This window comes from Haliotis asinina, chromosome 15 (assembly GCF_037392515.1).
Source record: "Haliotis asinina isolate JCU_RB_2024 chromosome 15, JCU_Hal_asi_v2, whole genome shotgun sequence".
NCBI lineage: Eukaryota > Metazoa > Mollusca > Gastropoda > Lepetellida > Haliotidae > Haliotis > Haliotis asinina.
Window position 1 is genome coordinate 13,454,623 of NC_090294.1, and position 13,433 is coordinate 13,468,055.

A 13,433-nucleotide genomic window follows, 5' to 3' on the forward strand; every position below is an offset into this window, starting at 1 on the left:
TCCAAGATCAGCTCTCTCAGTCAACATGTCCGTTTACTGGGGACTTGACATCATCTGATGACTTGATTGTTTGGTCGTTTTGGCTTCGCCGGTACTGGGCGTTCCTCCTCGCATTGACTAGTGGAACCTGTAGCATCTGACAGCCCTTGACCCACTGGTTTACAAGAGAAATCCAATGTCCTTGAATAAAAAGCATCAGATTTCTTTATCTTGATTGACATTATCTCGAAATATACACCGAGGGTCAGCAATGATATATGTCCGGATGTTTCAGCGCGAGAGTAAAAGGATGGCATGTGTTCATATGAAGACGGATCCATTTACTATTGGTTACTTTATCAGCTGTAAAACATTGTGAATAAGTGATGATAAACACGGAAAACAAAGCAAAACTCGATGGAAGAGTTCCCTTTGTGAAATGATGGTCTTTTTTGAAACCTTGATGATTTCCAGCTAATATTTTTGTAAGAGCTACATAAAAGAATGGAGTAACGCATTAAGTTTCCTTGAAGGCCGATTGCAAACACTTGTATTATACTTATTCACATATAATCATGACTGTAACAAGAAGCAATCACATACATGATGACTGTAAAACAATCATCACTGAATGAAGGCCACCTAAAATTCAAATACGTTATATATATGATATGGAGAATAATAAGTTTACTGTACAATAGTATTGGTAATACTTTGTTATCAAAGAATGTTGTCAATACAATTCAAAAGATGAATTATCCTTTTTAAGATTGTTCTGATAACATGTTTGTAGGTATTTTGTCAAGAATTCGAAAAGAAAACCCAGCATCTTTTAGCCAAAATGATATGTAAGGCTGTGTAAGCCCGGTTTGTTTTTTTAATGGTAGCAACGCCCCTGCTTAGCCCAGTAGCCTTAGCTGTTGTTGGATATAAACCGTGTGCCTATGCAGGAGAAACAACACCAGTCACTGTACTCATTCGGATTATTTCCAGATTAGTGCAGTCATAGGTAACCCACACATGAAGTCACGTCATAACATACAATAAAGATAGTCAACGCTCGATCCAGATGATACGTTTTAACGCAAAACACCATTTTATGAACATAAATGTACAGACCTAGGGCCTGTTATCAATATATGTTATGTCATTTTAAAAAGTTTTGGAGGCGGTCAGTTGGTGAGCTTCTGAAGTCATCACTGTAAGCACACACACACAAACGCACACACACAAACAAACGCACACACACACACAAACGCACACACACCCACACACCTACCAACACCCTTTGACATGGCTTTTGGTACCACAACATTCTTTCTTTTGTACATTCCGAGGTCCTTGTACATAATCTTAATATTAGTTACTAATGAGTTACCATGTACACCTGCCTGTATATCTTCCTCCATCAAATTCAGATCATATCATTGACCATGACAGCGCGAGTGATATTGCAACGAGAATATCCATCCAAGGGATATATCTAACGACTGTGTCATCTCTTTTGAAATCTTTTTATCACATTTTGAAGTCAGAGCGGCGCTGTATGCGGGCTTTACAAAAGATTGCTTTAAAGGGTTTGTGATCTGACTCGACCACAAATTACTAACAGAGAAGGTAGTGACTAAACATTTCACATCCCAAAACTACGGCCCCCTACTCAACCTCTGTTTAGTTTCATTGAGTGTGTAAAGTCACGTTTGTTGTCCTGGAGAGCGGCACAATATCCCTCTGACGACCGGAGTAAGGATGGGCGATAATACCGGTTAGCCGATATATTACAATTCGAACTTCACAATACGATATACTGCGGTACATGTTTCGCGAAGCGGTTCAGCCGGTGCGATATTGTGATGTGTACTGGCGTATTGTAATATACTTTAACGTGAAACACATGGATTAAAAAAATGAAATGACTGTTTCTTTAGGTTCGTATTCAGGGTATCTGTTGTCTCTACACACTCAGGTGTTATGCACTAAGCACGAATGTTCGTAAATAGATGATAACCCGTGAGGATCCAGTCTTCAGCACAGCCATGCTGGACATAAGAGGCGACTGACGGGAGCGAGTAGTCGACTCGCTGACTTGCTTGACACAGTCATGTCATCGTGATGCATCTGTGACCGTGAAGGAGCAGCCCTCATTTACCAATACCCTTACATCCCACAACCTCCACAGGCCACAGCTTACAATAAAGTTAAGCGTACAGTTTATACCACGCCGGTTGTTTTCTAAATGAAATCGATTAAACCAACCAAACGCACAAGCTGAAACTATAAGGACAGGATGTTCTGTCGAGGTTATTTAAGGGAACATATATACGACAAGCACACAAATTCAACATAAAAAGAGTCAGCCTATACTGAACAAGTCTTCATCATTATGATTTACTGACTGCACCCATGGCAAAGATATGTAACAAGAACATAATATTAAAAAAAGCTGTGTGGAGAATACTTCCATCATCTTATGGTATTTAGGTACATTTAATACAAATCAGATCACATGTTTCCATTAAATGTTTGTTTGTTGCGAACAGTTCATTATTGAACCTACCGGCCGAGAAATAGTCTCAGAGGCCCTGAAAAACATTAATTTCCTTACTGCCTGGGACTGATTGCAATGCTAAAGCCCAACATGAAGCAAGTCTAGATTTCTCACCGGGGCTCCTTCTATTGATGGTGTTTAAATGGGTTTATTTGTTACTATCAAAATTCTAAATATTCAGGGAGAAAGCGTTAGTCTAGTCCAGCAAGTCTGTCCTTGTATCACCAATGACCGTGATATTGCTGGAATATGGCTAAAAGCGGCGTAAAACTAAACTGTACTCACGCACTGTACCACCAATGGTATGCTGCAAAAGCGTGTCCAACGGCCGGAAGAGTTACGTCACGTCGTGGCTATTTGCTGACGATGACAAACTTTTTAATTGACAGGTCTGTGCTGCAGAACAGTATTTGAATGGTAGAATCTAGACATACTTGTCAGTCGATAAATGTTACCAAGGTTACATTCCACGCGTGCAGTTTTGTGTGTGAAACATCCTGCACGAGCTTGACCATTGTATTATAATAAAACAGACAGAACGCTGTGCCAGTTTCACGGCGATTGGATAGCCTAGTGGTTAAAGCATTCGCTCGTCACAACGAAGTCCCGGGTTCGATATCTCCCATGTCTACATTGTGTAAAGCCCATTTCTGGTGTCCCCCGCCGTGATATTGCTGGAATATTGCTACACAACGCGGACAGACATGTATTTACTTTTCACATGTATCACACCAACAATACATCAGTGTGAACTCAGAAAAATTGTTTATGCAGCGACGTGACATGTATACACACATCTACAGCGTTCAAGGTTTTTTGTACCACATAATCCGTAGACTATGTCACTGACAGGTCACTGTCGTTCTATATCCGTTACAGTTTTCAGCTGAATGAATTCACACTGAAGGTTTAACCTCTTTCGGTGGCTCTTGGTCGAGGTTAGCATACGGTACAGTGAAAGGAAGGACATGTATACAGCGCCTGAGGCGACTCACTAGCATTGGCTAGGTCATTGGAAGAGTTGAATATTAACATATTCCCCCAACGCTTTGACATACCTTTCACCCAAACAGGATATCCGTGTTTCATGGACTCAGACCTAAACCCCGTCTATTGTACACAGGCGTTATGTTACTGTTATGTGCCATTTGAAGTATACAGAAGTGTAAAGTTTCGATTATCACTGCACAATTTCAGGGTTTTTTTTGGTTCAACATGCAAAGCAACCTGCCACCCCTGTGATCAGAATTTGAATGTTCCCGTGGAGTTCTGTGTCGCGACGTACACTGTTATTCGACATTGCAGTCCGTGTGTGACCTTCTCTCAAAATGGCTGCTTCACCGACGTTGTCCATTGTCGACTACGTCGTGATTGCAGCAACGTTGACCGTGCCGTTGGGTATGGGTGTCTATCTTGCCGTTAAAGGAAGGAAGAGAAACACTAAAGAAGAATATCTTCTCGGAGGAAGGAAACTGCACGTGCTTCCTGTTACGTTGTCGTTGTTTGTGACGTTCATGTCGTCAACGTCACTTATAGGAATGCCAGCGGAGACGTTTACAACGGGAATTAATTTCATTTTACATGTGATCGCTATAGGTATGAGCTATTTCATAGGAATATTCACAGTCGTCCCCATCATGCACACTCTGCAGGTGACCAGCATGTACGAGGTGAGTAGCCATCGTAACGTTGTTCCAACGGTGTGGTAGGTGGGGTCTGAGATGGTGGTGTTGAAGGTGACATATGAGGTGATGTTGAGTTTGAATATGAGGTGGTGTTGAGGGTTGGACATGAGGGGATGTTGAGGTGGGATACGGGGTAGCGTTGAACATGGAATATGAGGTGATTTGGAGGGCAGTATATGAGGTGATGTTGAGGTGTTATATGAAATGGTGTTGAGGGTAGTATATTAGATGATGTTGAGAGTGTTATATGAGGTTGGTCTTGGGGAGGAGGGGGCTGGGGTGGAGATGTTGTTTCATATAAGGTGGTGTTGAGGGTGTGGGGTGGTGCGCGGGTGTGTGTGTGTGGTGGTGGGTGCTTGGGTGGGGAGTATTTGTTGTGGCGAGTCGCCGACAACAGGTCACGTTGGGACACCTTTTACATATAACTACAATTAGAATCATCTAAAAGCTTGAAAATTTGTGAATTTAGGAAGACCATGTTCCCTTATTGTTGGCATACGTTTGTATAATCAATTCTGTTTATGTACAATGTAACCAGATATAAAACACCAAGTGATGAGTCAATCGCTCATTAACTTCTCGTACGCGTTGACTCACTAATCAGGCAATAAACACAGTCACTGGGATGTTCGCTTACAAACACCTGAACAATACCCAACCCTTCAATAGAGGCACATACAGAAAATCCATTTCTTGACGTCTGTTAGCCTTAATGTAACGTGAAATGGCAAAGGCTATAGCGTACGTCTAACATATATGCCCCCTCCCCCCCCCCAAAAAAAAAGAAACGCATAGATGATATTTCTGTGAATTTCAATTTTTTAAAATTCGTTTTTGATTGTTATCATTTCGCCCTTATAAGGCTGGTTTGTGCAACATTGTGGAACGGGTGTGGAAAGATGGCGCTGCGCCAAAACGTATCTTAGGAAATATTAATGCATGTTTACGTTTGAAAGGGTCAACTTGCATGAAAGTGTCATGGAGAGGTGATCCGCAATATGTAAGTGAAGGTGTGAGGAATCGAGAACAGCAACATTGCCTATATAAAGACGTTTGGCTTTTTTGACGATCATTAGCATTTTAAGCTAATTGAAAGAACGTCCTTATGTCACGACTCACTGCTGTAAATCGAAAGATTTCCATTGGACACCTGGAGGCTGAGAGTTTCAATCCGCCGATGGACGTCACTTCATGACAGTAGAAAGCAGTCGGTTTATGGAACCGATAGCAGCAAAACAAATGTACGCAAGATCGGCATCGAGGTGATAAAACACGGATTACCACTGCAGGGCAGGATAGTTACATTCGGGTTCTTCATTTGCGGAATCCAACTATCACAGCAACTGTAAATTCAGTGCCCGTTTTGAAGGTAGTGTCTGCTCAGACCATTCGTGACTGTCTAAGAGAATCTAGACTTCGAGCCAGACAAGAACCGATTTGGCCCTGTGCTCCGACGACTAGATCCACGTTGACGTCGACATTTGAATTTACTCCCGCATAAAGGAGAAGCCAAGAAGCAATTTCATCAGTTGATGGATTTTCTGGCAGACATTCCAGTAGATGCCTGTGTTATTTCGACAGTCTGCTTAGTGATATTATCGACCCGTGAAGGTCCGGGGTCAGCAACCCATGCTTGCCATAGAAAGCGACTACACTTGTCGTAAGTGGCGACTAACGGAATCGGATGGTCCGTTCTTGATTGACACATGTCATCGGTTCCCAATTGCACAGATCGATGCTCATGCTATTGGTGACCAGATTGTCTGGTCCAGACTCGATTATTTACAGACAGCCTCCACATAGCTGGAATATTGCAGAGTGCGGCGTAAAACTAAACTCACTCACTCAGTGATATTATCACTGGAGACATCAATATCATCACTGATCATATCAGAGCTAATATGTTTACAACACCGGGAGGAAAATTCAGCCCAGCTGGCCTACTAAACTTCCAGCTACGTACATGATCTTCACATGACTGGACGCACCTGAATGTTCAAAACATCCTAGCTGCATATATTTGCTAATGAAGAAGAAATCACAGAGAAGTCTAATGGAGATGTCCCTGTTCCTCAAGTAATTTATGGTTTACAATGAATGTCACTGTCACGTAAAATGTATGCACTTATTTATCAGATACAGATTTGCCGTCATCGGAAATGCTGGATCAAGGTACTGTAAGGAAAACATCCTTCCTTTCTGCAGCTTATCTTTGGCTTGAGCGGGTGTCGATCGCGTTCCAAGCCTTTAAATTGTATTGGACACAGTAATGTCAATGTAATGATAAAGTTAGTAATGCCTATCGTATTTGGGGACGGCTGGGTAGTCTAGCGGTTAAAGTGTTTGATCGTCCCGCCATAGACCCGAGTTCGATTCCCTACATAGGTACAATGTGTGAAGCCATTTATGGTATCCCACGTCGTGATATTGCTGGATTATTGCTAAAATTAGCGAAAAATAAATAAAATCATGTTTTATGTTGATATTACCTTGATACCATACCCCAACCCCTCACCCCAACCCGCACCCCGGGGTCAAGCTAGTTGTTGATCATGAGGCCATGGCGGATGAGGAAGTGAGGCCGTAATAGCGAAGAATGTGGAGGTTTGGGAGCTTTTCATGGACTCCTTTGCTCTGAATCTGACCTTTGTGACCATTACATACACGGGTCAACGGGGGTCAGTACAGGAATTCTACAAAGCTGGACGTGTAATCAGAATTAATCCGAATTAAAGTCAGTGCTGTAACCCGCGAAAAGATTAAACTCACGGGTCAATTATCATCTACTTCCACTTGGTACACTTGATAGGAATATATAGAAACACGAGGATCCTGGTCATTTTCACAGCAGTTTAATGTGCACATAGGGCGCTGGCTAAAGCGTCCGCTCGTTACGCGGAAGATCCAGGGTACATACATGAACCGTATTTCCGGTGTCCCCCCATAGTCAGGTTACTTGAATATTGCTCTCACACATTATGTCACGTTATTAATATACTGTATCATAATATACTATGTCATGTCCAATGTTTTATGTAGGAGAATGTTTTCACATGCAATGTATTTATGAGCAATGTCGTTTTTATCATCGTTTATATCACTTATTACATATTCCGTTTGCACTTTTGTCCCATCGTGTCCTCTGTCTTACATGATATTGCAGTTTTTTTCATAAAGTACTTTTAAAAATATAATTACTATAACACAAACACAAATATACATAGTCGTGTTTATGTGGGTTAGCTGAGGACACTGAATACAAGTCACGTATGCCACACACAGACGCATATAAGCAAGTTGAACGATGTGCTGGTGCAAACCGCTTGACAATGACCTATATGACCTACATATATATATACACACACACACACATACATACATACATACAAACATACATCTATCTATCTATCTATCTATCTATATCTATCTATATCTATCTATCTATCTATCTATATATATATATCTCTGTGTGTGTGTGTGTGTGTGTGTGTGTGTGTGTGTGGTACACATGACCCATTTCCCGAAAAGGCTCCTACTCCCGCACTGTTAGTTAATATTTCCAACTTGCAGATTTAACACGTCTAAAGCCCATTTCGTATGTCCTCCGACGTGAATAGAATGGTATGTAATGCATTATACGCGACTTGTCGATTTTAAATGTGAATTTAGAACAAATCTCACGTGCACTGTCTGGCATCTGTACTGCTATATCAAATGCAAAAGCACGCCGACGAGTGAGTGAGTTAGGTAAGTGTTGGAAACATTTCAAACATTCCGGTATCATTACGCTTGGGACACCAGAAATCGGCTCCACACATTGTTCCCATGTAGGGAATCGAACCCGGGCCTCAGCTTGAGGTAGCTTGGTGTTTAAAGGTTTCGTTCGTCACATCGAAGGCGCGGGTTCGATTTCTCTCCTATATACCCGGTCTGAAGCCTATTCCTGGTGACTCTGTCGCAGTGTTACCGGAATGTTGTTAAAACACGCCTCATTTACTCCCCATCGTAACTGTGGACGCTTTCCTTTACCTAATGACCCTAAGGGTTTTATGTAAACGTTTAATTATAATATGTTTACACTTGAAAACGAAAATATATAACGCATAAAACATTTTGAGATATGGTATGATACAATGAAGAGAAATGTAAATTTGGAATATGAGGGGAATAGCGCATTTTCAAGGATAATGTGGAAATGTGCTACTAGATAACATAATACATTTCTCTGCCTCCATTATGTCAATCTGTAGTGACACCAGATGGCCACAATGTGGGTAAGCATGTCTTGCTGTACCTGTAGCAAGAACCGTCGTGTTAATAATTTAGTAATAACCTTGCTCTTTGCATTTGACCCGTGACGATACGGGGTAGAATGAGTCTTCAGCAACACGTTTGCCACAAAAAACAATTCACTTCCCAGTTTCGCATATTGATGCTCATAATGTTGATCACTGAACCGTCTGTTCCAGACTCGATTATTTACAAACCGTATAGATGGAATATTGCCGAGTGCGGCATAAAACTAAACTCACTCACTCACCTTGCATTTCAGTATTTCCGCCTGCGCTTCCAGTCTCCGTTTCTCTGGCTGTTTGTGACAGTTGTCGGAATGTTTCAGAAGGTGAGTCATATATTAAACAACCAAGTAACAAAAAAACCCCAGTAATCCACCTCAACATACACGAAACGTTTACAACAACCTTCCACTCGTTGTCCTGCACAATAACTTTTTCAAGTAATTCTAAGAGTGCGATTAATCATCAATGTCACCAGGAACATGAAGTTAGAAACGGATACGGGATTCGATGTCATCTACGGGTTGTGTTAAATGGTTTGCTAACATTATTTAAGAAGTTCATTGATGTTAAAGTTTAATGGATTTAATAAGCATAGTAGCCAAATAAAGTGAATGAAAAGCCAAAGTGTCGCATCATAGAAGGCGTTATCGCCTTTTCAAACCGATATTGCCCTATCAAAATTGATAACCGATAACTGGAAATGTTCACATGCAGTGTTTGCAATACTTCAATTTACCAGCTGGCCATCAGGGCCTGCTGCTAGCTGCAGGCTTTAAAATCTACAGGCCCTGAATGAAATATGCAGGCCCATTTGGTTAAAGTCAAACCAATGAAAAACACAAGAAAAGTCAAGCGAAGCTTATCGCGCACAGATGAGTTTTTATTTGTTAGACTGGTGTTGGTAGGTTATGTATGTGGTGGTATATTGGGCATGCATGTCACAAGGGACTCGTGGCATAACATCGGTTCTGCCAACATTAACATTGCGGTTATCAGTGAGGAAACATGTACCCACCGCTAGGGAAAAGAACCGAGCAGGTACAGTGACGCCATGCCCATATCCTAATTCGTCTGGCAAGATGCAGATTCAAACCCACATGACCTAGTATCTTCGCATGCACACTGGGAGTCTGGGGAGCTATAGTGTAGCCATCTGTAAATAATCAAGTCTGGACGAGACAACCCAGTGATCAACAGCAACACCATCGATCTACGCATCTGGGATACGATGACATACGTCGAGATCCCGTTAGTTGCCTTTTACGACAAGCATTGTTTGCTGAAGACCAACTTTAACACGGATCTTCACGGTTGAAATTGTATTTCACAGCATATGCCACATGGAGTTTTTTCGTACATGTCATAAAAAATATATGGTGCATGATTCATGGCGATTGGAATCACGTTTCCAAACTACAAGCTACGACTGTGGCCAAAGTCATTCACGAAATGAATGCTATGAGGTGCCTGTCACCGGCATGTGATTGCGCATGCGATTTCGGATACCGGTTCATCCCTGATGTCCAAGGCCATATCCGTCCTTCATGGTGTTAACCAAAGTGGTTAACCTGTATCACTTATGATAGGTTATTATTGAACTAGAATCGTATTCCAAGTGACATTGAACCCCACATACACACTCACTTCAACATAAAAAATTATAATTATAATTGGTCACTTATAAAGCGCTGGAGATGCCATAAGCGCATACAACACGATGGGCATCAACCCGGATAAAATATGGTGTCAGTGAGGCGATTTATGGTTAATGATAATATGCAGTGTTAGCATTAACGCAAAAACCTGCCTCACGCACATAAATTACATTTTAATAGTTTCTACCTGCGTAAGCTGATATGACACAGCTAGATATGCATATTTTGTTTACTTCCCGAACCAACGTTATGAATATTCATCATCTGTTCATATTTGTAGGTCGTTTTCACCGCCGTAGTTTTGCTGTCACCTGCAGTATCGATTCAGACAGGTAAGAATCCTACAGCCGCGTTCCAATATGGCCCTTGATGTCAGTCAACACCTCTATGAACACCATTTATTAAGATCAAGCGTTTTATACTACAATCCTTCCCGCAGCTATTTTGACTCATGGACAAAAGGGGTAAGGTTGAGCTACAAAAACTCTTGACTGAGGCTGAATTGAAGCAAATATACTTTTTTACGTGGAAGTTCCATATTTCTCAGTGACTTGTTTGACTCGTAAAACAGACTCTCTTTTCAGGGGAGATTTTTTGTGACTTCTCTCCAGCGTGACAAGGGTAAATGAATATGCATCGAAACGTCACATTCTCGGAATGAAGAAGATGCTATCCACACATCTTGCCACTTTAGATTTCTTATGATTCCGGAAATAGTTTTATCGCATGGTTTCATGTTCAAAATGACTGCAGTCCTTTTCCATCTCTCCATGACTACTCTATAGCATACACGCGGATCTAAAAGTCCCGAGCCGGTAACAAGCAATAGTTCAGACTTATATTTGTTAATAGCATCCCAAGTCAGTATTAACAAACTCGCTCCCATACATGCAGTGCTTTTAGGCGACTCGAGAAATCGAGTGTTCTGACATTTAATTGAAACACCAATAAAGAACACTGACTGGCATGGACGCATCTAACAAGAACGTTCAGGTGCGTCTAAACAGAAATGTGCGTTATAATTGTCTTTTGTAGCCATTTGAATTGTAACCTAATGCTGTCAAATATAATAGGAAATATATCAATATGAAACTGACATCTTGCTTTTGTTCCATTCTCAGCCACGGGTCTACCGTTCTGGGTGTCTGTCTTCATTGTTGGACTAGTTGGCATCGTGTACACGTCAATCGTAAGTTGAGTCCATGAATGCTGTAAGTGGTATTATTGCTATGACAAGAAACCGGGTCATCAGGGAACCAGCGGTTTCGTAAATATAAAGTGATGAAGAATTCAGACTTTGTCGTAAGGGGGAGGGTGTTGGGCCGGTTGGGTAGCCTAGTGGTTAAAGTGTCGGCTCCTCGTGCTGAAGTCCCGGGTTCTATTCCCAACATGGCCACAATGTGTGTAGCCTATGATTTCTGGTGTCTCGTGATCTTGCCAGAATATTGCTAAAAACGGCTTGAAATCATACTCACTCACACGTAAGAGTGGGCAGGTTCCTTGACGTGATTGATATGACTGTTGCATATGTTAGGCTATTGTTTATTTTCACTTAATCAGCAAATACGTGTTTCACGTTTGACACATTCTGTCAAGTTTCAAACATCAACTGACATTTGACAGCTGTCTGAAACCAAATATGAACAAATTCTTAATATAAGACACTCAGTTACATTTCTTTTAGACACCGTGACAAAGGTAACGATTTCTTTCAAAAGTATTGTTGCTGTTTGTGTTCTTTGCAATACCTTTTACGGCATCGTAGGTGTCCTTGATATGCCACGAAACATTAGCTAACAATAGATACAAGACATACACACATATCTCTTGATAATATACAGAATATGTTGTTGTTATAACACAGATTGCCGTCAACCTGTTTTCATTGTCAGAGCTTCAGGGTTGAAATACACACCCTGCTATACACCTATGTCCAGAGGGACGGTGGTTAAATCATTCGCTAGTCACGAAAAAGTCCCGGGTTCGATTCATTACCTGGGAAAAATGTGTGACTCCCTATTCCAGTGTCCCACGCCGTCATATTGTTCATTACTAAATCGGCGTAAAACTAAACTCACTCACATACTACGTCCACAGGGCGGAATCCGAGGAGTGGTCCTTGTTGATGTCTTCCAGGCGGCTATCATCATGTTTGGTATATTCATCGTGCTCGTAAAGGTAAGCAGCTTTGATAAGTATATTCAGTGGTAAATCAACTAGATTTCTATAGTCAACGTTCTTAAAAATGTGATGAGATTGATGAGCGTAGTCAAAGTCCTCAGAAGTATAGGTCATCTTGACTGATGAATTATCACCGTAATGACATGAATACGCACCGTCCGTTTGAAATGGCGAGTCATATTGCTCACATACGAGGGGATGTCGATCAGTTTTAAGCCTTGCATAGAAAAACACAAAATATTATTATGAGCCACATTTATTTTTCAACATAGTCCCCTTGTGAGTCAAGACACTTGTTCCATCTTTTCTGCCAGTCGCTGATGCCATCTCTGTAGAAGGCGCCATTTTGGTCCTCAAACCAAGCCTCAGTAGCTGCATTAAGCTCATTATCATCCTGAAATCTACGACCACGCAAGTGTTTCTTGAGATTTGGGAACAGATGGTAATCACTTGGTGTCAGGTCTGGAGAGCAGGGGGGATGCGGCAAGATTTCGTACACTCATTCCTGGACAGCAGCGGCTGCAACGCGAGAGGTGTGTACTGGAGCACTGTCTTGATGTAGAAGAATACCACGTCTGATCTTGCCCCGGCGCTTCTCCTTGATTGACTGTCGCACTTGCCCCAACAACTTATCGTGATATTCCCCATTCATTGCTCTTCCTTTTGGTAAGTAATTTATGTGGATGACGCCTTTGCTATGCCAGAAGACTGTCGCCATTACCTTCTGCACTGATCTGGAGGCTTTGAACTTTTGGGTCCTGGGAGAAGTGACATGTTTCCATTCCATGGATTCTTGTTTGCTCTCAGGAACATAGTGGTGGATCCAGGTTTCATCACAGGTTACTAGCCTAAAGTGAAAATCTTCTGGATTCTTGTTGTATCTGGTTAGCATGGAATTACTTATGATGACCCTTGTTTGCTTCACTTCATCTGTAAGCATTCTTGGCACCCATCAATGAAGAATTGTCTCGATGGATCCGTGTGAAATGCCTGTGGTCTCCTCTAACTCGTGGAGTGTGACTGGACAATTTTCCAGCACAAGTCTATGCACTCTGTCAATGTTTTCCTGACTAGTGCTTGTTGTTGG

The 13,433-nt window shown here is 41.6% G+C and overlaps 1 protein-coding gene across 3 annotated transcripts in view; it reads left to right on the plus strand.

Annotated features, from left to right (window-relative positions):
• The window catches only part of LOC137265497 (sodium-coupled monocarboxylate transporter 2-like), a 39,763-nt gene that overhangs the window by 8,780 nt on the left and 17,550 nt on the right, over window positions 1–13,433 (plus strand). For 2 of the 3 annotated variants that reach the window (XM_067800911.1, XM_067800910.1), the window contains exons 1-5: window positions 3,849–4,197; window positions 8,765–8,833; window positions 10,446–10,497; window positions 11,287–11,354; window positions 12,263–12,343. In XM_067800911.1, the coding sequence (XP_067657012.1) occupies window positions 3,856–4,197; window positions 8,765–8,833; window positions 10,446–10,497; window positions 11,287–11,354; window positions 12,263–12,343 (612 nt within the window). In that variant the 5' untranslated portion in view covers window positions 3,849–3,855. Of the gene's footprint in view, window positions 1–3,848; window positions 4,198–8,764; window positions 8,834–10,445; window positions 10,498–11,286; window positions 11,355–12,262; window positions 12,344–13,433 lie in introns of those variants that run through there. The other variant, XM_067800912.1, reaches the window with a different exon arrangement.